Here is a 26,375-nt window from a genome sequence, read left to right on the forward strand (position 1 = left end):
TTCGAGCCTTCCGATTGGCGGAGAGGACCCTGGGACCTGGAAGTCGTCCCTGTCCGCGAGGGCTGCCCTTCCGGTTCCGTTGGGTCCCCCTTTGGCTCGGGTTCCCTGCCCCTCCCCCATTCCGGAGCCCCGAGGGGCCGGAGCTCCTGGTGGTGCCGGATACGGACCGTGGCCTTCCCCTGGGTCTGTAAGTGCGGAGGCGGCCACAGAACCGGGCAGGGGTACGGGGTCTCTCAGGATGGAGCCCCTTGGGGCCCTCGATGGGCCAGGACGTGATGGGGGCCGAGGGGCTGGCCTAGGCCCGGGGGGACTTAAGGAGCCCTTGGCCCAGCCCACGCTGCGCCCCGCCCCTTTCCCTTCCCTCCTCCGGAGTTTTTAAGGATGCTCCCGGGACCTCCTCCTGCGACCCCGGCCGAGGTCCCAGCAGTCGGCTCGGACGCCTGACTCTGGTTTCTTGTAGGAAGAGCCAGAGCGGAGGCTTTGGCAAGGCCTTGGTGCCAGCCCGCGGGAAGCACTATGAGGTTATCCTTCTGCCGGGGTTTCCTGCGCATCAGCTTCTGGCTGCAGCACCTTTTCTATGACTGGCGCTGTGCCAGGCACTGGGGATTCCTAAGATACCGTTCCCGTTTTTATAGTCAAGTTTGGGAGCCAGATATAAACAAATAAGTGCTCCTACAATCGAGTATGTATGAGTCATACATGTGTGAACTGCTCAAGGGGCAGCTGCTGGGAAGGCTGAAGAGAGAAAGTGACTTCTGAATTATACTTCTTGAACCTCAGGTGAAGCGCTTTTCAGGCAGAAGAAACAGTTGCAATGCTTTGAAAGGATGACTGAGCTTAACTTGTGTGGGGAGAGGAGGAAATTGGGGGGTGGAGTGAAGGGGCGTCCTTGTGTGTAGATAAGATGTGAGATTGGGAAAGTAGACCAAGGTCCAGATAGTGAAAGGTTCACTCCTAAAGGAGGTGGATAGTCTTCAGAATTTTAAGGAGGAGAATGATACAAAGTTGCACTGTAGAAAGCCATATTATTCTGGAGATCAGTCTATAGAATAGAAATTTCTATAGACTGATTCAGAACTCTGTAGCTAAAATCTAGGTATACTTATTGGAGGGGTATGTGTGTGTGTGTGTGTGTGTGTGTGTGTGTGTGTGTTAAGGAGTAATGACATCAGCTTAATAAGCAGTATTGAAGTCCTGAAATCGAGTTATGAAGGTATTACTGGAAAGCAAGCAAGTGTGCTATAGTGAATGGTGTGAAGACTCCCTAATAAATTGGCTTTTGAGAGTGGAAGAGGTACCCAAGCTGATTCCCAGGTTTTAGGCTTTTGGTATTTGTAGAACATTGATGCCATTGTCAGCAATAAAGCCATAAGCTTAGTGTAGATTACAAATTTATTTTTTTGATATGTTGCATTAAAGGTCTAATGGAACTTTCCAGTGTATAGTTGAAGTGCAAATCTGCAGCTTAGCCTAAATATTGTGGCTAGAGATAAAGGTTTGAGTCATCTGCATAAAGGTGGAAGCTATGGGAATAGTTGCCAACAGGAAGATATTATTGATATTGAAGGGAATAATTTGGGGAATGGTTGCATTATGAAATAGTAATTGGTGTAGCAGCAGAAGCAGACTTAGGGGATAAAGCATAAGAATATAAAGTTCTTACAACCAAAAAGACCCAGAAATCAAGAGAAGAGAATATTGAGAAGGAAGCCACTGGAACAATTCATGCAGAGCATTTGGGGAATGAGGGGGAAAAAAGATTGAATTTTTTGTATTAAGAAATCATTAGTGATCCTTCAAAAAGCAATTTTAGCAGAGTGATGAGGTGATGATATATGAAATAATGGAGTTCTCAATTGGTTGTTAAATGAGAATGAGAAAAGGCCACATATGAAGGCTTTCCCAGAGAAAATTTACAGGCTTTATTTGTTTATTTACCTAAGGAATGCTTATAGAGCTCATTCCGGGTATTGTTCTAAGCTTTTTTTTTTTTAAATGAACTTAATCTTTAAATTTAACTTACTTTAAAATGAATTTAATTTCCCATAACAACTCTATGAAGTAATATTACTATTTGACATTGGGTATATGGAAGCACAGAAGTGGTTAAATAGCTTGCCCAAGGTCACACAGCTAGTAAGTGGTTGAGCAGGGTTTTGATCCTAGGAAATATGGCTCCAGAATCCATGGTTTTATACTACTAAAGTAAGCAGTGACTAAATATAGGAGTCAAAGGAGTGGGGAAATTTTAAGCAAAGGTAAGCTCATTGGTAAAAAATGGAGAGGCTTGGAAAGTGATCCAGATTGAGAAGAAGGTAAGTAACAGTTTTATATTTGTTATGTATTTCTTTATTTATTTCCTCCTGTCTTAGATCTTCTTTCAATCTGTGCCATTTTGGGTCCATTTCTTTCACAATTAGGTCAATTTATATCACGCTTTCATCTATCACTTACTATCTATAATCTAGTCTCCTCTTCAACTTCAGACTCATATCCAACTAGCTAATGGATCTTCCCCTTGATGCCATGCCGGATCCTCTGACTAAACATTTTAAGACCAGACCCATGATCATCCCCTCCAGTATTTCCTAGCTTATTGAATGGCACTCAAAGACATCCAGTCACTCTAGCCAAATATCTTGGTGTCATCTTGACCTTTCCTTTCTTGTTCATCCCCTTGGTCACCAAGTTCATCAGTTGATTGTTTGGAAAAACTCTCAATTCTGTTTCTTCTCTCCATCCATATTATTATTGTCTCTGTTGAGACCTCATCATTTCTATCTTGATCTGCTTGAGTAATAGCATACTAACAGGTTTCTTTGCCTCCACATCTACTTTCCTTAGAGCCATTCTCCATAAATTCTTATTTTTGACTAATTGAATTTTAGATAATGCAATAGTTTAGACATCATGTATTTCAAGCGATACAGTAATAGCCTAAGGCAGTGGTCGGCAAACTCATTAGTCAACAGAGCCAAATATCAACAGTATAACGATTGAAATTTCTTTTGAGAGCCAAATTTTTTAAACTTATAGGTAGGTACATTGTTATTAACTTAATTAGGGTACTCCTAAGGCTTAGGAAGAGCCACACTCAAGGGGCCAGAGAGCCGCATGTGGCTCGTGAGCCGCAGTTTGCCAACCACGGGCCTAAGGCAAGTATTTTGAGTACTTTCAACTGGCGTTAAGGTTGGTTAAGGTTGGACTTGAGGGTGAGGATTTAGGAATTTTTAAAATAGAGAATGTAATAAAACATTGAGAAACCAGACAGGCTTTCTGAGGAAGTAAGCCTTGAAAAAAATAAAACAGAGGAAAAAATCAAGGACTAAGTTGTGAAGGTTATATGTACTATTATACTTTTGGGCATACTTGCAAAAGACTGGTGGAAAACTGAGGCCAGTAGTTAAGTAACTTACCCACTTCTATACAACAGTTTTAAAAGAATGAACTAGGTCTATAATTATTCATCATATATAGGTCTCAAAAACAGTAAATGAGAAAAGAAAGTTATAAACAATATGTATAGTTTATGTCTAAGAAACATAATTTTATATTTTCTGTGGGTAGGCATACAGAAGTGTTTTTAAAATGAGGAAGGGGTCCTAGCCAGGTAGCTTAGTTGGTTAGAGCGTCATGGAATGCCAAGGTTGTGGGTTCCATCTCTGGTCAGGTCAGGGCACATAGAACAATCAACCAATGAACACATAAATAAGTGGAACAACAAATCTCTCCCTCCCTTCCTCTCTTTAAAATAAACCAAATAAAAAAGTTAAATGGGGAGAGGGAGAGTCATTAAGGACCAAACTTAGAACAAGCTGAGTACTGAGTGAAAGGTAGTTGGGAAAGGGGACTTTGGCTTTATCTATAATGTTCAAAATTTTTCCAGAAATGATATATTTCTGTATATGTTATGTAGAATAATAAAGGGGGGGCACAAAAGTGTGAAAACTTGGAGAATGTAGTGTTCTGACAGTTACCCAAAAGAAGAAAAGGATTGAGGTTTATAGAGAGAAAGGCTGTAGTATATTACAACATCTTTAAAAAATGGCATATGATGTTAGTGAGATAAAGAAAGATTTCCAAATAGTTGTGAGTGCTAAGTTGAAATATAAAGACACTTTTATGAGGTAGATGAGAAAACAGACTGACATACAGCTTGGGAGATTATTGTACAAATAGAAAAGTTTTCCTTATCAGTAATTATTAGAGTCATTTGACATAAGAAACTTGGGTATTTTCTCACTGCTCAGAGCATACCAGTGAACATTGTCTAACCTGGAATACGTATTCACTGATCCTTTTTGGTTACACGTTTGAACAAAGGGAAATTTTCAAATCAGTTGACACATTTGTTACATGGACATAATTATGGAAAAATTATGTAAATATAAACAAAGAGAAAGTGATCTTAAGTGAGAATTACATTGATATTTGAGAAATAGGTCATTCAAAACTTGCTAATGGAAACGGCGGATTCAGATTTAATTGAAGTAATCTAAGCAATAGATGATTAGGACCAGAACTATGGCAATAATAAGAGAGACACAGAGAAAGACACACACAGAGAGAGAGAGAGAGAGAGAAGAGAGAGAGAGAGAGAGAGCCCAGCTGGTGTTGCTCAGTGGTTGAACATCAACCTATGAACCACCAGGAGATCATGGTTCGATTCCCGGTCAGGTCTGATGCCCAGGTTGTGGGCTCCATCCCCAGTTGGGGGTGTCTAGGAGGCAGCTAATCAATGATTCTCTCTCATCATTTATGTATCTCTCTCTCCCTTCCTCTCTGAGATCAATAAAAATATATTTAAAAAAAGAGTAGAGAGAATTTTGAAATCATTCTGAGGAAAGAATCAACAGGATGTGGTGACCAATTCTACCTGCTCAGTTATTTCTTCCAGTTACTAGAAGCTCTGCCATAATCTAGAATTATATGAGTGGTTTTTATGAAAAGTATGAATAATTACTGTACTAAAATGTTAACTACAGTTGGGGACTCTGTAAACCCAATATATTTGTAATTTTTATTCTGTTTTATTTGCAAATTGAATTGTTTCAGTCTAAAGAGATAAATACACAAAAGATGGAAAAATAACAGTTAAAATAGGTGAGAAAGCAAGATAAAACAAGGGCAAGGGTATAAAATGCAATCAGGGATAAGACTAATACATAAATCATATTAATATTAAGGTCCTCTAGACTTGACACAGATTTGACTTTAAGTTGTACTTTTTGTTTTTAAACATAAGCCTTTTATTGAAGTAAATACACAAAAGCATATAAATCATAAGCATCCAGCTGAATGGATATGAGGAGGGAAATTTGAACAGTTCCACAGTTAACATTATCCCTATAAAACTTCAGCCAGCCTAGTTGTTGGACACATTTTGGCATCACGAAGCTTGGGCACAAGTTCCACTCTAATATTTAACACTTTCTACCTCTCTTAAGTTGAGGGCGTTATTTATGTTCTCCAAGCTTGAGTTTCCTCATATGTAAAGTGGGGGAAATAATAATACCTACCTTACAGGGATTTTGAGGATTAAATGGGTCGGATATTGGTAAAGCACTTAGCCTATACCTGGTACATAGCAAGGTTTCTGTAAAATTAGCAAGGTTTCAGTAAAGATTAACTACTATTCCTTTAATTCTTAATTCTTAAATAAAATTAAGCCAGTTTATAAGAAACAATTATTTCCTTTCATTTTGTCATTTTTAAAAAGTTTTTTAAAAAAAAGGCTTTTTTAGCCGTAACCGGTTTGGCTCAGTGGATAGAGCGTCGGCCTGCGGACTGAAAGGTCCCAGGTTCGATTCCGGTCAAGGGCATGTACCTTGGTTGCAGGCACATCCCCAGTGGGGGGTGTGCAGGAGGCAGCTGGTCGATGTTTCTCTCTCATCGATGTTTCTGACTCTCTATCCCTCTCCCTTCCTCTCTGTAAAAAATCAATAAAATATATTTTTTTTAAAAAAGGCTTTTTTAAAATTTAGTTTCATATTATCAAAAGTATTTTGGAAATAAACCCTCGTTAGAAATTTTCCCCAGGGCACTCAATAATAATTTCATAAGGAACACAGCAGAATAATAAAAGTTTATTATTCTGCTGTGTTTTGTTGAATGATCTGTGTAAAAAGTAGCAATTGATCTTTGCCCTCAAATAATTAGCAGTCTATTGGAAAGAGAAACTAGTGACAGGAAACAATTAAGGGATAAACTGTGGCCTGGAAATAAGAGTTTATCAAAGGGAAACAATAGAGTGGGCTGACACATATTATTGAAAACTGCTTAAACAGAATAAAATGTCTTTTTTATTCAATGCGAGCACTTTCCTGAATACCTCTTTGGCTGTTCCTCCTGGTAAGTTTATTGAGACTGATGGATAGGAGTAAGTAAAGGGAACTTCCAGCTCCTCATCTTTGGAGCTCCAAGGAACAATGAAGTATTGTGAGTCCTGTCACACTACAGATGGAAGCCGTTAATGCTCATTTTGGGGTGTGAGTGAGAAAATACTGACCAGAGGGTAGATTAAGGACAAGCTAAACTCTCAAAATGAATACCCCTTTTGTTTGGTTACTTGAAACAATAGCCATTTTTAAAATTCTGTTTTTCAATTGGGACATTCACTCTTTCCAGAATGAATATATTAAGCTACTGTATTTGCTAACACTGACCAGTGATAATACAGTTTTGCTGTTTCTTTACTGATATATTTTCTGTATCTCCTAGATTTACTCCTTTTTATCTGATATTCACCATATTTTCTCTGATGCAACATTTGCTTCTTTACATCTTATGTATATTTTTATTAATATACCTGTACCATACCAGTTCTCCCTCCTAAATATCACCTTTCTTTTAATGACAGTTTCATTTAGCTGAACTTGTACGCTTAGACCCTTTACACATTCCTTTTTTTCATTCTCTGTATCCAGTAAATTACCAAGTTCTATGAAATATCTTTTGTTGTTTTCCTTTGCTCCGTATTCCCATTTTCATTCCTTCCTAAGCTCCATGGCCTCAGACCTGTAATGCTTCTGCAGATGCTGAGCTGGTCTTCCTAACAGCAATTCTTCCTTCTTACCACTGCCAAACAAATCCTGTAGGTTTAACAAGCACAAACTGAGCACTGCTGTGTGTTTAGTACAGTATTAGGTGGCAGGAGAAGACACCAGTTTGAACAGAAGAGGGTTTGACCAGTATTGTGGCTGCAATAAGTATAATTTGAAGCGAAAGGAAAAAGTGGTTGGCTTTAGAAGATGGATGTTCCCAACATTAGCCTGTTGAATAGGATGGAGATGTTTCTGTCTAATGCCATGAAGCTTGCAGTTTGGAGGGGAAGGAACAAGTATTTAACAAATGATTTTTAGTGTTATGATAGAAGTACCAAGCAATGGGTTCAGTAGAGAAAACTGTTAGCCTAAAGCAGCGGTTCTCAACCTGTGGGTCGCGACCCCTTTGGGGGTCGAACGACCCTTTCACAGGGGTCGCCTAAGACCATCGGAAAACACATATATAATTACATATTGTTTTGTGATTAATCACTATGCTTTAATTATGTTCAGTTTGTAACAATGAAAATACATCCTGCATATCAGATATTTACATTACAATTCATAACAGTTGCAAAATTAGTTATGAAGTAGCAATGAAAATAATTTTATGGTTGGGGGTCACCACAACATGAGGAACTGTATTAAAGGGTCGCGGCATTAGGAAGGTTGAGAACCACTGGTCTAAAGGGTCAGGGAAGGGCCTCTCTGAGGAAATAAAGTCAGAATTGGCTAGGAGCAGTGTTCTAGACTAAAGAAATAACTGCGCTAAGGCTTGGAGTCAGTAGAATGCCATCATGCACCAGGCACTGAGCAATATAAGACTTAAACCCTAACCGGTTTGGCTCAGTGGATAGAGCATCAGCCTGCGGACTGAAGGGTCCCAGGTTCGATTCCGGTCAAGGGCATGTACCTTGGTTGCTGGCACATCCCCAGTAGGGGGTGTGCAGGAGGCAGCTGATCGATGTTTCTCTCTCATTGATGTTTCTAACTATCCCTCTCCCTTCCTCTCTGTAAAAAATAAAAAATAAATCAATAAAATATATTTTTTTAAAAAGACTTAGACTCTGCCTTCAGGAGCTGGTGTTCTATGAACCTTTGCAGGTCAGTGTTATAGAAGGTAAAATTATAAAGATTGGGCTTTAGGATCCAGATGTGGCCAAGAGCAGCTGGTTGTTTTATAATACTCAACTACAGAGTTGATGAATGCTCAAAATTCAAGGTGAATTTCTTGATGGACTGAAATTATAGAGCTATTTCTCAAGGTATAGCTGATATTCTACTGATCTCACTGGAGACTGGTATATAGACAGAGAATGCCAGTTTATTATTTTTACAATGGCTGGTGGCATAGCTAATTCATCCTTCCTTTTAGAGATACACACAGGAAGCCAAGTTACCAGAAAATTATTTGGAGAGTATGGAATCAGAATATGGGGACTTCTTCCATATTTATTTTTTCTATAAAAGGACAAATATGCAGAGAATTTTGGCAAAGACACCTTCTCCATAGTTGAATGTGTTATGCCAATGTTTATCTTAATTATTATTAGTTTACTTAATAAGTTTATACTCAAGAGGTTAGTCTTTATCCACAAGACAATGGGCAATCACAGGACTTTAGGTAGGGGTTGAATATAATCAGATTTGTATTTTCTAAAGATGTCATGTGGTGATGTAGGAGTTGGATTAAAAGGAATAGAACCAGGAAGCCAAGGAACATGTGTGAGTCTGTTCCAGTTGTCCAGTTGATGAATAATGATGTATAAAGTTGGGCAAAGAAGAAAGACCAGAATCTAGTAAAAATTAATTATATATATACTCTTACTCCGATTCCCACCAAGTGGTTTATGTTTTTTCTATATCAAATATTTTATTTCCTTTCTATATCAACAAATGTTTCTCAAGAGAGAATTAGATTTGTCCAATGCACAGGATATACATTATCCCTTTAGGTCTGTAACTTTCATTTTATTGTAGAAATACTTGTATGAATAAATACACATCCTTTTAAATAGGAGACGGTTTACCCAGGAATGGGGCAAGCAATGTCATTGCAGTTCTTTAAAATACAAAGCAAAAGAGCAGTGTTTTGTCTTTGAAGAAGGAGGTTCACAGTGTCATGCAAAAGAAAATAGTTATGTTATTATTACTTGTTGGGATGTTTTAGTTTCTTTTTGAAACCTGAAAGAATTCTCATTTGTGAAGAAAAAAAATGCTCATGGAGTAACTCAAGTACTGTTCCTGTATCTTTAAAAGTTGAATGAATGCCAAGCTATTTATACTGATACAAGTCCACTCCTTAGGTGCAGTTGACACTTGATGTTGACAAGGAGTAATTTTCAACAGCCTTTGAAAGCTGTTATACTGTTTCCTCTTTCAAGGCAAATTTCATTTGGATACATACAAACAGATATGATAACACAAATTTGGTTTTGGAAAGAAAATTCAGGTTTCTTCATTGTTTGAATTTTCTTAAATTCATCCTTTTTACATTTCTGTTCCTTAGGTCTGCCAAAATGTCTGAAAGATCAGATCTCCTTCACTTCAAGTTTGAAAATTATGGAGATTCAATGTTACAAAAAATGAACAAATTAAGAGAAGAGAATAAATTTTGTGATGTTACAGTTCTCATAGATGATATTGAGGTACAGGGGCATAAAATTGTGTTTGCTGCAGGTTCCCCCTTCTTAAGAGACCAGTTTTTACTGAATGATTCCAGAGAGGTGAAAATCTCCATATTGCAGAGTTCCGAAGTGGGGAGACAATTGCTCTTATCCTGTTATAGTGGTGTGCTGGAATTCCCTGAGATGGAACTGGTAAATTACTTGACTGCTGCGAGCTTTCTTCAGATGAGCCACATTGTAGAACGGTGCACACAGGCCTTGTGGAAGTTTATAAAGCCAAAACAACCACTGGATAGTAAAGAGGGATGTGAACCGCAGAGTGCTTCTCCCCAGTCAAAAGAACAGCAGGGAGATGCCAGAGGCTCCCCAAAGCAGGACTCACCTTGTATTCATCCATCTGAAGACAGTATGGATATGGAGGACAGTGATATTCAGATTGTTAAGGTAGAATCTATTGGGGATGTATCGGAGGTTAGAAGTAAAAAAGATCAGAACCAGTTTATTTCTTCTGAACCCACTGCTTTACATTCATCAGAGCCCCAGCACTCCCTGATAAATTCAACTGTGGAAAACAGAGTAAGTGAAATAGAACAAAACCATCTCCACAATTATGCCCTCTCTTACACAGGCAGTGATAACATCGTCTTGGCCTCAAAAGATGTCTTTGGGCCTAATATTCGAGGTGTAGACAAAGGCCTACAGTGGCATCATCAATGCCCAAAGTGTACCAGGGTGTTCCGTCACCTGGAGAACTACGCCAACCATTTAAAAATGCACAAACTCTTTATGTGTCTACTCTGCGGCAAGACTTTTACTCAGAAAGGCAACCTTCATCGACACATGCGTGTGCATGCCGGCATTAAACCTTTCCAGTGTAAGATCTGTGGGAAAACCTTTTCTCAGAAGTGTTCCTTACAGGATCATCTTAACCTTCACAGTGGAGATAAGCCCCATAAGTGTAACTATTGTGACATGGTTTTTGCACATAAGCCAGTTTTGAGGAAACACCTTAAACAGCTGCATGGCAAAAACAGCTTTGATAATGCCAATGAGAGAAATGTGCAAGACCTCACAGTGGATTTTGATTCTTTTGCATGTACCACAGTTACAGACTCTAAAGGGTGTCAGCCACAGCCTGATGCAACACAGGTCCTGGATGCAGGTAAACTGGCCCAAGCTGTCCTGAACCTAAGAAATGATAGTGCTTGTGTGAACTGAGTAGGGGCTTTATGCTCAAAACTAGAAGTGACTGAAAACATGGCAATAGTCTTGAGTGTTTTTAGAAGAGATTTTGCTAGCTTGACTTCTCCAAAGCCTCTGTGCAGGTTGTAGAATGAATCAAAGTACTAACAGACCAGGCAACTTACCACTTGGAGTGGTCTTGCCTTCCTTTTGCCCTCTCCCATTTTCTGTTTTGAATTATCTTGTGATGCCTGTCTTCCTTTCCCAAGGAGTATTCCATTTGTCTACCTAACATTGACTTATGACACATTTTAGGCTTTTCACTGGACACATTCAGAAGGCACCAACAAGTTAATAACATCACCTGCAATCCACTAATGGATGCTATGCTAAGAGAAGTGAATAATATTTTTCTTTGGCAGAAAATAGGCTAAGATATAAAGTGATATTGCTATTGGCCTGAATATGTGATAGAACTTCTGGTTGCCTACTTATAATTCATCTATGAATGAATGACTCCCTACCATTTGTACTTTTCTTGGAACTGGCTATAAAGAAGTATTTTAAGTTGTTCAGCACTCTTTTCAACAGCATTATGGCCCCCAACTTTATGTCACTGAATTGTTCACATAGACCAGAGTACAATCTTTCTGCAACACCTGCAGGCATAGTTAGGTATCACCATGAGGAGCATAATCAACAAAGAATAGAAGTACATTTGTACAACAATTTAACGTGAGACATCTTCCTCAAAAGAAGCCAAACGCTTATTCATGTATAACTTATTTGTTGATGCTTTTTAAGTCAGGATGCTCCAAGCATACTTAAAATGTGCTAAAGTATAATAGTCTCTCTAAAAAGAAGCTATTTAGGAGTCAGTCTTTGGACTCTGCTTTAGAGGTTAGCTATCAGAGAGGTATTTAGCCATCAGAAGGGTGTTTGGGCTTCAGAGTTTTGTTCAGTGTATTCTAAGAGTCTCTGAATTCTCATTTTCTCATGTACCTTAATTTCTAAAATGGATGAAAAAAATAGGTCGTGGAATGAGCAACCAGGCTTTTGCATTCAGATATTCCTATAGCCCCACCTTGCTATGTTTGATAGATCACTAATACAAAGTTGATCTTCCAAGTATGGTAAAACAGAACAACTGTGTGTTGTAGTTCAGAAATAAAATTTTGAGTCTTATTAGTTTCTGACCCATGAGTTAGACATAGGTAATAGAAGTGTTAGAGTCCTTAGAGAGTCTTAAGAGATAATTTACTCCACCTCTCTCTCTTTTTTTTTTAAAGTTGGGGTATTAATAGCCCAAAGAGGTGGCCTGGCCAAGGTTGGCCAAATAAGATAAGTGACTAAATATGAGCTAATGTCTCCTCATTTTTTCTCACTACCCCTTGGCTTAAAAAGATCTAGTACATAATCAAGAATACATTAGCAAAAAGCTCACCTTTGTGAATCCCTATTGGCTTTCTAAGACAGCCTGGATTTTGCAAACAAAATATCACAGAAGGATATATTTTTGTTATTTTTTAGTTAGAATAAATATTACATTCTTCCCAAGCAAGTGACTGATTTTCTGGGTATTAGGGAGAGAAAGGACAAATAAGAATAAATGTGAGAAGGATCTAAATGTGAAACTGATTTTGTCTGGAAACAGTGTTTATTTAATTTCCATCAGGATTTTGTTTTCATGTTTGAGCTATGAGAGTGCATATACCGATAAACCAAAAATTAGGTTTAACTTGAGTAGTCAGGGAATTCTTAAAGTTGTTATAATTTGATACATTTACATGTGAATCTGACTTGAGGTATTATTTCTACCTTTTGTTAAAAGATTTAAAATGAGAATAAAATTGAGTGATAAGACTAATAGGTATCTTATGCCTAAGGTCACTCATTATATGGTCTAATGATGCTGCCAAGCATTCCAGTTTTTATATGACCCAGGCAGAGTACCAGTTCTCTGCAACAGTGTGACATTACCATGTTAACCAACAAGTCACTATTTCCTTTGATCATCATTTTGGCATGGAAATTTCATGTTGGAGTGCTTCCTTTGTTTATATTCATGTCCTGTTTTTGTTACTGGTTTGAAGACTAAAAGTCATGGGTTCAAAATAGATTGCTCTCTTTGGTTGGAGACTATTGCTGGGTTCATCTAGTCATTCAAGAAGCATTTATTGAGCACCTACTGTTGCCAGGCACTATGCTAGATGATGAGGATATGAAGGTAAGATTGCAATGATCCCTGCTCTCACAGATCTTACAGTTTCGTGTAGTCTTAGGGAGCTAAGATATCAATTTGATTTTAAACTAAGAGTAATAAAGGAAACTGCCTTGCTTTTTTTGATCACTTAAAGTCAGCATCTAGATGGTTTTGTATCTGTAAAGCTATAGTTCTCACCTTTTGTACTGCAAACCTCTTGGCTGGGGCGGTGTTCTGTTTCTGTGAGACATTTTCTTAATTTTGGTGGGATTTTACTTTTCTCCTCCTTTGTTTATACATGTTTCTTAGATTGTATTGCAAAGTGGGCAAATTATTGATATCAAGTAAGTTTTATAGAGGAAGATTTTTAAAAACCTTAGTTATTCAGCATTTGTATTTTATGGATCCCCAGGAAAACTAAAAAGGGGAGAACACTCTTTACCATAGTTGGTTTAAAAAAGATACTGTATCACAGTTATTTATTTATTATTTAATTTTAAAGACAAACTCCAAACCGAAGCAGCTCTGAGGTAAATCAGATGTGGTTTTAATTTGTTTTAGTTTCTTTTTTAGAATATCTGTAAGTGGAGGGTGACCAGTGTCACTACTTTTAAATATTGTCCTAAAAAATCAACCTAGAACATTTTATTTCAGCTGGTGAATAGCTGTTTTAAACCTGTTGTATGTTAGACATACTATGAACTACCTCTTCACTTATTATGGGGAAGTTTCCTTAATAAAAGTGTGACAATTAAAGCTCTGGTGTGAGTAGTTTATTTTTTCTCCCCTCCTTTCCTTTTCAATTGCTTGAATTTGAATACAAGAATACTTCCTTCATTCCTATTCTTTAAAACACATATTAATAAAATATGCTGAGCTTGGCTTCAGAACCAAATATGAGTTAACCAGAAATTGTTTCTAGGGTCAGTTACTTAAATGAGAGCCTGTTGACTAAGGGGTAAAGCAACTGCTTTTAAGAGCTGGTTCAGAAATTCCTTCATTTGGCAAATACTTGGATGCCTACTGAGTGCTAGTCTTGGGGAATGTAAAGATCGGTAAGGCACTGCCCCAAGTACCTCTGCTTAGATGGGACGCAGATTTCAATACTGGAATGATAATTGCAATAATGAAGGCAGCCAAATGGGTTGGCTTGACAGGCTCCCAACTAAGAGCCAGCTAATTCAAGGCAGTTCCTGGTGGCTTTAAGGATGATGGGATTTTGAAGGGTTAGTGGGAGGAGGGATTGGGCATATGGGAGGAAACAGTAGATGAGAGGCTTGGGTTTGCCCAAAAACGTGGGGCGGGGCGGGGGGTGAAGGTGAGAAGGAAGCGATAGAGTAAAGGAAGAGAGATCCAGAAGTTGGGGCCAGATCCTGATGGGGCATTAGCTAGGCAATCTCGGATACTGATCCCCATGGCAGTCTCCTCTCCTTCCTCCGTCACCTTTTAAATTGCAGGTGGCCCAGTAAAAGGAGAGGACCTGGCCATAATAATCCGCGAGGGCCTCCTGTGGTCCCGGCGCGGGGTATTCTGATGGACGCACTGCACCCCAACTTCACAAGCCTCCTGCGGTTCGGAGGTTGGGGAGAACTCAGAAGGGGAATTGGCTCCCGTACTGATCAGGGGCAGGAGAAATGGGATTTGCCGGCACTGGGCGTCTTTCTGTCATTCCACAGGGGTGGGGGAGTGAGGAAGGGAGGATGTCTCAGAATGTCCTTCCGGTATGCTCAGCCCGCCCCCTGCGGGGTCAAGGTGGTTGACACCGGATGTATTTCCTTCCAGACTAAGTCCACCTTCCGGTCCGGGTCCTTTGCTGCGGAAACGTCGGTTCTGGTTTTCCGAGTGGGTGAGTGAGCGCCAGGGAGACGCGACGGGTGGGGAAGCCCCACGAGGAGGAGGAGGAGGGCAGCTGGGTGCTGCCCGGCGGTGGCTGGGCTGGTCCTGCAACCACCTGGTCGACAGGGCCTTGGTCCTGTTGGGCTTGGCTCAGGAAGACCTGTGGCAAGCTGGCGGCTCTTCCCGGCCACTGGGAACCCAGGTTCAATTCCGCAGACGTTCCCCAAGCTCTTCCTGCTCTGTGCCGGTCCCGGCGTTCGCTGCAGGAACTCGGCTGAACGAGGCGCTGTTTCGTGATGCTCTGGGAGCAACCGACTCTTAAGGGGGAGACAGGAGGAGTCTAGGAAGCCTTACTTAATTTAGGCCTTAAAGGAGCTAAATGGCTAGCTGGAAAAAGTAACGGGAGCGTAACATATGCAAAGGTGCATTCGGGGGTCTTCTTGCCTGGGCAATGGTGAAAATCTGAATATCAAAGAAACTTCCATGAAAAAGAGTAGAGAAAAGATAAAGCTATAAAGGTACTGCCAAACCGGTTTGGCTCAGTGGATAGAGCGTCGGCCTGCGGACTCAAGGGTCCCAGGTTCGATTCCGGTCAAGGGCATGTACCTTGGTTGCGGGCACATCCCCACTGGGGGGCGTGCAGGAGGCAGCTGATCGATCTCTCTCATTGATGTTTCTGGCTCTCTATCCCTCTCCCTTCTTCTCTGTAAAAAATATATTTAAAAAAAAAAAAGCTATAAAGGTACTTAAGGCCAAATCATGAGTGAGCTTTTATTTGCTAAGAAGGTTAGGCTGTCCCGTAGGTAGAGGACAGCTGGAGAGAGGGGCGGGGGGGGGGAAGTTTTGAAAGATGTCAATTTGCCCTAGCTAGTTTTGCTCAGTGGATGGCGCGTTGCCTGCGGACTGAAGGGTCCCGGGTTCAAATCTGGTCGAGGGCACATGCCCGGGTTGCAGGCTTTATCCCCAGTAGGGGGCATGCAGGAGGCATCCAATCGATGATTCTCCTCACTGATGTTTCTATCTTTCTTTCCCTCTCCCTTCCTCTCTGAAATCAATAAAAATATATTTTTTAAAACATAAATAAAAGATGTCAATTTTGGTGGCACTCAGTAGGGTAGTTTGGAATTTAAGAGACTGGTATCAAGGAGAACTTTTGGAAGACATGGCAGTGGTCCAGGTGAACAGAATAAAGACCTGCAGTAGTGATGGGGAGTCTAAAGTTTGGAGATTACATTAAGGTTTTTAATTTGGGAAACTTACAGCCATTTAGTAGTAGCATTAACTATACAAGGCACATAAATTTAGCCAAGGAGAAAAATATAGAATCTGTTAACTGCAATATAATATAAATGCTGTAACAAAAATATGAAAAATGTGCCACGAGATCAGAGAGAAATGCATCTTAATTTTTCTGGATTTTAAGGTTAAATTTTCTGGAATTTATTCTTAGCACCCAGATTAAAATTTGAGTGAGTATTCTTTTACCCAATTCAGGTTTGGGACTTTAAAATTTTGTTTGTTTTTACTAGCACAGTGTAGGAAAGCATTCCTTATCCTTACAGCAATGTTTGTATTATATTTTGCTTAGATTTTGACCATGGCTGCGGAGTCTGATGTTCTGCACTTCCAGTTTGAACAGCAAGGAGATGCAGTCTTGCAGAAAATGAATCTCTTGAGACAGCAGAATTTATTTTGTGATGTATCAATTTATATTAATGACACCGAGTTCCAGGGGCACAAGGTGATATTAGCTGCTTGCTCCACTTTCATGAGAGATCAGTTTTTACTCACACAGTCAAAACATGTCAGAATTACCATCTTGCAGAGTGCAGAAGTTGGCAGAAAATTGTTGCTCTCTTGCTATACTGGAGCACTTGAAGTGAAAAGGAAAGAGCTTTTGAAATACTTGACTGCTGCTAGTTACCTTCAGATGGTTCACATTGTGGAAAAGTGTACAGAAGCTTTGTCAGGATACCTGGAAATTGACCTTTCTATGAAAAACAACAATCAACATACCGACCTGTGTCAATCCTCTAACCCAGATGTTAAAAATGAGGAAGAACATACAGATAAAGACTGTGAGATCATCGAAATTTCAGAAGATAGTCCTGTAAACATAGATTGCCACGTTAAAGAAGAGGAAAGCAATGTGTTGCAGTCTACAGTAGAGAGCTTGACATCAGAGAGACAGGAAATGAAGTCACCAGAGCTGTCTTCAGTTGATATAGGTTTTAAAGACAATGAAATTTGTATCCTCCGTGTGGAATCTATAAATACCGATGGTGTAGAAAATGGGCAGTTTTCACAGCCTTGTACCTCGTCAAAAGCAAGCATGTATTTCTCTGAAACACAGCATTCACTGATCAATTCTACGGTTGAGAGCAGAGTGGCAGAAGTTCCTGGGAATCAAGATCAGGGCTCATTTTGTGGGAATACTGAAGGAAGTCATGGAACAGCAAATGAGATTCAGAACCTGGAAGATATTTATTCACTGAGGCACCAGTGCCCCAGGTGTCCACGAGGATTTCTTCATGTTGAAAATTATCTGCGCCACCTTAAGATGCATAAACTGTTCTTGTGCTTACAGTGTGGGAAAACATTTACACAGAAGAAAAATCTCAACCGGCACATTCGAGGGCACATGGGCATACGGCCCTTTCAGTGTACTGTGTGCTTGAAGACATTTACCGCTAAGAGCACGTTGCAGGACCACTTAAACATACATAGTGGGGATCGGCCATACAAATGCCAGTGTTGTGACATGGATTTCAAGCACAAATCTGCCCTGAAAAAGCATGTGACCTCTGTGCATGGTCGGAGCAGTGGTGAAAAAAATACCTATTCATGATCTCAAAAAACAAAATCTATTACAAGTACAATCACACGTTGCTATGGAAGCTATGTTAAGCAAGTCTTTCTATAGAAATGCAACATTTGTAATATTGTTTTCCTCCTAATCTTTGGGTCTTATTTTTGGTCTGCCTATACATTATTCTTTCTGAACTTATACTAAGAGTTCCAAAGTGTGGGAGACATGATAAAGCTGATGGAATGCTATCTCACATCTTGTGTTATATAAGTCCCAGTTGTATACCTAGAGAAATACTGTTCTTCTCTTAAATATTATTGGTTCTAATGACAATGGATCCAGCAGAATTTCCATATTCAGATTTTGAGTATCTATGTAGTTGATGGAAGTGTAAAATAACCTAGCCATGTAATAACTTTAATGAGTTAAGATAATGGAAAGATAAAATTTAAAACACCCTCTTATCCATTATTAGTCACTTTAAAATCAGATAGGACTAATAAATTTTTAACCTACTGCTTTTGGATTGCAAACTAAACACCAAGGTACCTGTTGTTATAAAATGTAAAAGAACATAATTCATATTCACTTGGGAATAGCAGAATTTCCTTATACCTTTCTTAAAACTATTTCCATGGTTTGTTAGTATACATATTTTATAAATTATTCATTAGGCCCAAATGTCTTGATTTTATTTAATGCAGTGGCATCTAGTAATTTTGTGGCTAGTAAAAACATACTATTGGCTTGAAGCTCTAAAAAATTACTTTTAGAAATCCCAACTTAACCAAAGGTATTTGTTACACCTTTTTTGTTGTTGTTGTTAAATATATTTTTATTGATTTCAGAGAAGAATGGAGAGGGAGAGAGAGAAAAACACCAATGATGAAAGAGTCATGGATCACCTGCCTCCTGCACATCCCATACTGGCATCAAGCCCGAAACCCAGGCATGTGCCCTGACTGGAAATCGAACCATGACCTCCTGGTTCATAGGTCAACACTCAACCACTGAACTATGTCGGCTGGCTACCCTTTTATCTTCTAGTTAACATAGTAAAGTTGACCTTTGTCAATTTTGTATCTAGGTAATAGGAATGGTATGCTAAAACACTTGTAGCAGACATCTCTGAGGTCATCAGACAGAGAACACTTTCCATATCTAGCTCCTTCTCATTGCTCGTTTCCTTTCTCGAACAGTATCCCCTCTGCTAAATGATTTGTTTTTGGTATACAGTTTCATGAATCTTTTTTTTAAAATATATTTTATTGATTTTTTACAGAGAGGAAGGATAGAGAGTTAGAAACATTCATGAGAAACATCGATCAGCTGCCTCCTGCACACCCCCTACTGGGGATGTGCCCGCAACCAAGGTACATGCCCTTGACCGGAACCGAACCTGGGACTCCTCAGTCCACAGGCCGACGCTCTAGCCACTGAGCCAAACTGGTCAGGGCCAGTTTCATGAATCTTAACACATGTATAGATTTATGCAACCACCTCGGTAATCAAAATACAGAACATTCTATCACCACCGCTAAACTCCTTTATGCTACCCTTTTGTAGGCAGTTCCTCCTAACTCTAAACCCTGCCAATAGTTCTTCATCAGTATATCTTGCCTTTTCTGGAATGTCATAAATGGAATCATAGCATGAGCTCTTTTGAGATGCTTCTTTCACCTAGCATCATGCCCTTTGAGATTCATCCATTTTGTATGTCAGTAGTCCATTCCCTTTTCTTTCTGAATTGTCATACATATTAATTTTCTTGTTATCACTAGATAAACAGTTTAAAGATGGAAATCTATTAGTGTTCTCTTAATTATTAATAGTCATTAACATTAATGCAATTTTTATTTACTATATGTTGACAAAAAGCTTAACTATCTTTAGAGTTTTATGCTATATTTCCAGAAATGTGCCAAAAGCAAAACCATGACCATATGGTTATTTTACTTACAGTAATATTTCAGATTGTGTTATGAGCCATTGCTCTCCAATAGCCTTGTCTACATTTAACACAAAACTTTGTTGTCATAACACAGATTAAAATATATTGCAGGGCAAGTCATATCATCTAAAAGACAGGAGCCACTTTTAGTAAAGAAGCCTGACTGGATGCGTCTTACTTTCAAGATGTTCTATTCCTCTTCTACTCACCTCAGCTTTATGTAGCATTTCTGCTATATCTAATATCAGTTGAAGCCCTTCCATATTTTAATATGTAATATACTTTGTACCATTTATAAGAATTTTGTGATGAATCACATGTTGATTGTTATAAATGTTAATTATCCTTTTTGTGATACTTGTGAAAAATATATTTTCTATAGAATGTTAACTCTGAGAGAGACTTTAAAGAATCTAGCTCTCATATTTGATAAGAAAGCCAACTTCATGACCCCTCAGGTCACCATTTAGTATCATTGGACAGGTCACCTCTTCTTGAGCTTCTCTTAAATTTATATGCAAAATAATAACTTTGATCTTGATCATTTATAGATCATTTCCAAGTCTAAAATTCTGTGATTTTATATTTAAATCTTCCAGAGTTCCTAAGAACAGAGAAGAGGGGAAAGCAAAAGAGAGTTTGGTGTCTTTTTGCACTATTTGCTCACTCCATTGGAGACAGAATTTTTCTAAAGCAAATAGTGTTTTTCTCCCACTGGAGAACATGATAGTGCAGTGCTTAATCTTCTTTCCCATTTGATCTATGATTGGCCATTTGTAGACATTTTTCTATCAGAAATAGTTTGTGTTTGAAATACTTATTTTTGCTTTTTATGGTAAAATTTAGTTGGGGAGGGATGAAGATGGGGTGGGTGAACAAATAGTAAACTTTTTTGCTGTTGTTTTTTTACGAATTGCCTATCTTTGATGTTAAAAAAGAATTACGGTTGAACTATGTGTAAGTTTTATGTGTGCCTTGTAAGATTCTTGTGAAATTTTTTGTAAGCACTTTGAGATTTTTTGCGTGTGGGGAAGGGGTGTTTTGTGAAAGTGATGGTTATTTATTTATTTATTCCTGTTCATTTAGCACAGAGTGATCTCAAAACATTTCTAGGTGAATGTCTGTTTGCATGATGTGCTTAAACAATTTCAGGAAAATGATATCTTTTTTAAAATGCAGGCATGACAAAGTTAAGTGTTGAATTTATTCATTTAAACATTCACTTTTAGTTGTTTGTTTTTCTATATGATGGGGAAAATGCAAAAAGTTTGTCTTAAGCCTCTTCATTTACTGCATTTTTGAATAAAAGATCTTGGAAAGGTAGTTGTTACTTTGGTATAAGAGAAAATCCTTTCTTTTTTTCCTTGGATGTAACTATCATATATGTTTACATAAGAAATAATAAACTGGAGATGGGAATGGAGAGCTTTGTGTTTTGTGTACATCTATGAATTTTGAAGAAGGAAACTATTTCTCCTGGCTAATCATTCATTCAACAAATATTTACGGAGTGCTTACAATATCTAGAAGTTAAGTATACCAACAAAAATCCCTGCTCTCTCCCTGGCCGGTTTGGCTCAGTGGATAGAGCGTCTGCCTGGGGTCCCCAGTTCGATTCCGGTCAAGGGCATGTACCTTGGTTGAGGGCACATACCCAGTGGGGAGTGTGCAGGAGGCAGCTGATCCATGTTTCTCACTATCCTCTCCCTTCCTCTCTGTAAAAAATCAGTAAAATATATTTTTAAAAAATCCCTGCTCTAATGAAACTTAAATTCTAGTGAAGGGAGACAAAATTTGTGAACAAAATTAATGTATGTCAGATTTTGGAAACGGAGAAAATAAAGCAGGGAGTGCTAGGGAAGGGAAATTCTGATTGTAATTTTAAATATAGTGAGTGGTCAGGCCACCTTTGAAAAATCTTATCAGATCATGTACAACTACTATCCAGTAAAATGGAAAGTGTACACACACACACACCCATCACTATCTAGTTGAATGGAAAACAACCAAATGAACCATTGTTGGGAACCTCTAGGATTGGCATATATTTCATAAATAGAAGAGTATGAAAAGGATAAAATTTATGGGAGAATAGTCTTTGGTGTGACCATTGAATTTTTAAAAATTGGTACTTTTTTGGTCTTCCAGGCAGTGATAACCATATTTATTGTTAAGTTCATTATATTTTATAAACTTTTTCCATATGTCTTCTAATTCATGGTGGGTTTGCTTCCATAGAGTCTTTTGTTGGATATCTGGTTTCATATTGGAAAGTGCCTTGAGCTTAATTGCAACTCATAGCCATTTTCTTAATCTGAGTTTTTCAGTTTCTCATCAGGAACAGAATACATAGTATCTGCTTTTTAGGATTATTTTGATGAGTAAATGAAATACAAATGAAAGTAAAAATGAAAATTTTATTAACACAGGACCTAGCACATAATAAGTTGTCCATAAATATTAATTCCAAGCCTATTTCTTCCCATATAAAAACAGAATAATTTATACCTTGCAGTTTACTGTGAAAAATCCTGCAACAAATATTTATGAAGTTATTAGTGCCAAAATTTGTGCTTTGAATTTTGATGCCTGCCAGCTTCTGAGAAACTCAATTTTCTCGTTAATAAAGAGGTGTGCGTTATTGCCTGCCAAACAAATGCTCTCTTTTTCTTTCATTTTTTAAATCAGGGAGATCGGTTGGCACCTAGAGGGATTTAGGGATGGGGTCAGCATCTGATTGTGGGAGAGTGATAAGATTGTAATACAAATGTATCAGATTAAGTTAAATGAATATCACTTTTTTCACGAATATCATGAGGGCAGTCAGACACTGGCTCAAACCAATGTCCAAGAGGCTGGCTCTAGGAGCAGATGAATGTGCTGGGAGTTTCCCATAAACCCCTTCGGCTTGCCTAGGCATCCTAACAGCACCTCCCACCGTATTCCAGTTTTCCCATGTCACGTGATGAGGGTGCCTCGGCTCCAGCAGAGGGAAGCTAATGGGCGGTCCAGGTGGCTGGAGCTACTACGCTTTCCTTCCACCGCCCTTACTCCCGGTTTTGCGTGATCTCGCGTGATGTGGGGAGTATCTTCTCGCGAGAGTTAGGTCTGGATCCCTCCAGGTCCGCCTCCATGGTGAAGAGGCGGTGGTGGAGGAGGAGGTGGAGGGAGGAGGAGGAGGCCCCGTCGCGGCCTTCGCCGCCGCCAACGGGGCTGTCCCTGTAGCTCCCGATGGAGTTTGAGGTCGTGAAGCCGCCGCCGAGCTCTGCCCCGGCGAGACGAGGCGCCTCTGTCGCCGAGCCGCGCCGCCGCGGGGCTCCCGGGAGCGGCCCTTAGCGACCCCGCCCGGGCCCCCACAGGTAGGGCGGGGGCGGGCACGATGCAGCTCGGGCCCCAGTCGGGTCCCTGGTCCACGGCGATCGATCGGGCGGGAGACCTATGTTAGCCCGGGGCCTGTGCCCTGTCGTTGTCGGTGCACGGAGGGTTGGGAACTGAGGGCCGCACCTGACACCCCAACCGGGAGTCCCGAGATCAAGGAGGCCCCCGGCCTTGGTCGGGCTCTTTCAATGCCGAGGCCTGGCGCAAATGGCCACCTCCCTTCGCCTCCTGCGGAGGGGCCGCCTCTGACCCCTAAGCAATCCACCCGAGCAAAGGCCAGGCTCCCCTTCCCTTTCCACCCCAGTTAGTAAGAGGGGCTTTGGAGGAGGTTCTCGAAACCAAGTACCCTCCTAGCTTTTCGGCTTTCCGCCCTGGGGCGTCCCCAGATCCTAACGCAGGGATGGTGGCGGCGGTCTGAGTAGTAAGCGGGGACCCTGGTCAGACAATGCCCTGGGAGGGCTCAGCCTCCCGGGAGGGAGAAGGCCGGCCCGGAGGGGTCGCCCAGTGCATGTGACGGGGCGCTGGCATGACACGGAGCCAGGGAATTCTGCTGCGGCTTGCTTCTTCCCCTCTTGCATTTTTCTTTCTTGGGGAAGCCTCTTAAGGGGAGATTCTTCCACCATCTTAGAAGAATGGTAGAAAGCATCTTTGTTTCTCAGATGCAGAGCTACTTTTCTGTGTCCGTAGCTTTCGGAAAGGAGATGAGGGTAGCTGTCATTTACCTCTTTCGAGTCACAATAGAGTTGCAAGATACCAGTAGGTAGAACCTTGACACCAAGAGTCTCAAGTAATCACTGACATAAAGTAGAGCTAATCTCGTGATTCCCTACCGGTTTTATTTATTTATTTATTTTTTTATAACCACCTACGTTCCCTTTTCATTCCTACTCTCCGTGTACCCAGGTCCTCTCTTTTTAATCCCTATTTTCCCACCCGCTGCGATTAGGACTTTGTATCCCAAATAAAGTGCTTAAGGGATCCTTTCCATTTTTATGTTAGTCAAACTTTTAAGTTCCAGTAGGAACTTTGGGTTAACCTGAGAAAGTCAATGTTGCTGTACCAAACGGCTATAATTTCCCAAAAGCAAAGAAACAAATGTTTTAGTTAGCCTATGGAGCCTTTTTATAGTTAAATATACAAGTTTAGTTAAGGCTTCTTGAAACATTAAGAAGAGTTCTCCCATCGTTACCTTCTTTTATCTGCCTAAAGAGCTACACCACTGTTCTAACACAACATCCCTTGTCTGTTTACTTCCACATTCAGTTCTTGAAGAAAGAGACCATTTTTTTTTTCCAACATTGCCATTTTTGTCGGAGATTCTTGTTTTAAGAGTTGTGGGGTTTGGAAATTTGCTAGAAAAAAAACAATGTTAAACATATATTCCAAAAGCAGATGTTGTAATGCAAACTGGCTCCTATTCTTTGAGCATTTAATTGCTGTCGTGTTGTTTAGTGAATCCTTTGAGTTACTCCTGATCTGTTATTACTGTTGTGTTAACCTGACATGCAAGAATACTTTTATGTCCTTTGTTTATATGTTTTCATTAATTCACTTTCTTCTTTTGTAATTTGCTGTCTTTTAGTTTGAAAAAAGTTAACAAAAATTCTTTTGGGAGGGAAAGTATTTTTCTTCACACAGAATTTTATATTCAAAAAATAGAACTTCTGTATTGTATGTAATATCTAAGAATGCTAAGTAAACTTACAACAAGGTTTTATCATGATAAGTACTTGCATATTGTTTTGGACTGAGTTGAAGTTTCACTTTCTACTGATGTGAAAAAGGAAGCATGTGGTCAAATAAAGCTAGCTGAAAATTAAAAATAATGTTTTGCACCCAGTCTTATAACTATTGTAAGTTAAATCTTTAATAATCCTCAGGGTTTTCTAGTTTTATGAAAACCTTCTTAAGTGTAGGTGTGACTTTCACCTCAAATTCTCAATAAAATTTACTTTTGAGTATTATTTTTAATTTTAAGGAGAATTGCATTGTCCAGTACTAGCTAGTAGTCTCATGTAGCAGTTGAGCACTTGAAATATGGCAGGTATGAATTGAGATGTGCTGAAAGTGTAAAATGCACACAAGATTTTGAAAACTTAGTACAACAACAACAAAAAAGAATTCAAAATATCTCACTAATTTTTACATTGATTACATGTTAAAATGGTACCTTGTATAAATTAGGTTAAAGAAAAGATATTAAAATTAAATTTACCTGTTTTTTCCTTTTTTAATATGACTAATAGAAAATTTTAAATTACTTGTGGCTTGCATTATTTCTATTGGACAGTGCTGTTCTAGAGGATCTCTTCCAATAAATAAATTACCTGAATTAAAAGACACATGAAAACCAAAAATTTCAAGTCTAATCATCACTAAAGAAGCAAAACTTTATTGCTTATATTAATTAAAATAAAGAATTATTTCATTACTGTTCTTTTGGAAGACACTGAAAGTTAAAAACCTCATACTTAATAAAAAACCAAGTTCAACCCCATAGTGAGCTAAAGTAAAACTTGAGTCAAAAGTCTTTCCTAACTTATACTAAAGTTACATAGCAGTCTTTAAAATGGTAATTCTGTTCCTTTTGCTCCAATCCTTTTGATATGTTTGAATCCTTAGTTTTAGTTGGTTTTGTTTGTTTTGTAGGTTAAGGTCTAAATTGTACTTAGGATGCTTTAAATACTATTTTTAAGTCCAAAAGTAATTATTTTAAAGGTTTTAAATACTGTTAAATGTCCATTTCAGTAGCTTAAATTCTTCACATGGGTAAACTAGAATGAAAACAATGAGTGTTTTAATTAACAGACCTGAGCCCTAATTTTACATCTTTATAAAATAATGTATATATTTATACAATAGTGAAAGAGGCATAAACATTACTCTGGCATTTTGAAATCAGATATCATAGTCATAAACTAGCTGCACAATATCATGGCAGTCTGTTATGAGAAAATGAAAGTACTTAGCTGGTATGCAGTTTGCTTTTAAAGCAGTTTATAATTTGCATCATATGAGACTTATAGTCTTAAAAATTACTTGAGTAAAAATGTGTTTAAGGTCCCACCTTTAATGTTTCTCACTCCTATGCTTTATCGTTTTACTCATCTTCAATTTTAGTAACTAATAACTAAAGCTAGTTAAATAGAAAAAAGTTAATTAGAATGTTTTTCTTAAGTAGTCCCTTTGCATATCTAGAGTTGTGAGCTTTTTAATCCATTTTACCTCAATTTCAGATATTTTGGTAGCATTTTTAGAATGAATACATCAATATTAACTATAAATGTTATTAGTAATTTAGGTTTCCATAGATTCAAATAAGTTACTATGGAATGTATTAATATAA

The 26,375-nt window shown here is 39.0% G+C and overlaps 3 protein-coding genes across 14 annotated transcripts in view; all 3 read left to right on the forward strand.

The window, feature by feature from the left end:
* The first annotated feature begins 78 nt into the window (after nt 1-78).
* ZBTB26 (zinc finger and BTB domain containing 26) lies at nt 79-13,811 on the forward strand. 3 transcript variants are annotated; one of them, XM_006096287.3, is made up of 2 exons: nt 79-187; nt 9,553-13,811. In XM_006096287.3, the coding sequence occupies exon 2, from the start codon at nt 9,563-9,565 to the stop codon at nt 10,886-10,888; it is 1,326 nt and encodes a 441-aa protein (XP_006096349.1). In that variant the 5' UTR covers nt 79-187; nt 9,553-9,562; the 3' UTR covers nt 10,889-13,811. The 3 variants fall into 3 exon arrangements, with proteins under 3 accessions (XP_006096349.1, XP_006096350.1, XP_023615900.1); XM_006096288.2 differs by having other exon boundaries at nt 117-183; XM_023760132.1 differs by lacking the exon at nt 79-187 and adding an exon at nt 428-780.
* On the forward strand, nt 142-21,074 carry ZBTB6 (zinc finger and BTB domain containing 6). 6 transcript variants are annotated; one of them, XM_014462221.2, is made up of 2 exons: nt 142-187; nt 16,480-21,074. In XM_014462221.2, exon 2 carries the CDS (start codon nt 16,489-16,491, stop codon nt 17,737-17,739), a length of 1,251 nt encoding a protein of 416 aa, XP_014317707.1. In that variant the 5' UTR covers nt 142-187; nt 16,480-16,488; the 3' UTR covers nt 17,740-21,074. The 6 variants fall into 6 exon arrangements, 5 of the variants coding, with proteins under 5 accessions (XP_014317707.1, XP_023615899.1, XP_023615897.1 ...); XM_023760131.1 differs by lacking the exon at nt 142-187 and adding an exon at nt 2,296-2,315; XM_023760129.1 differs by lacking the exon at nt 142-187 and adding an exon at nt 14,808-14,901.
* A 1,702-nt stretch (nt 21,075-22,776) lies between these two features.
* Nucleotides 22,777-26,375, forward strand: part of RC3H2 (ring finger and CCCH-type domains 2) — a 45,166-nt gene continuing 41,567 nt past the window's right edge. For 4 of the 5 annotated variants that reach the window (XM_023760171.1, XM_006096289.3, XM_014462224.2 and 1 more), the window contains exon 1: nt 22,777-23,010. The gene's annotated coding sequence lies outside the window, so the exon portion shown is untranslated. The remainder of the gene's footprint in view (nt 23,011-26,375) is intronic. The other variant, XM_023760170.1, reaches the window with a different exon arrangement.

This window comes from Myotis lucifugus, unplaced genomic scaffold (genome assembly GCF_000147115.1).
Source record: "Myotis lucifugus unplaced genomic scaffold, Myoluc2.0 scaffold_173, whole genome shotgun sequence".
Lineage (NCBI taxonomy): Eukaryota > Metazoa > Chordata > Mammalia > Chiroptera > Vespertilionidae > Myotis > Myotis lucifugus.

What these genes read in the sequence shown, in the direction of transcription:
- ZBTB26 (XM_006096287.3), top strand. Translation starts at nt 9,563, where the DNA reads ATGTCTGAAAGATCAGATCTCCTTCACTTCAAGTTTGAAAATTATGGA.
- ZBTB6 (XM_014462221.2), top strand. Translation starts at nt 16,489, where the DNA reads ATGGCTGCGGAGTCTGATGTTCTGCACTTCCAGTTTGAACAGCAAGGA.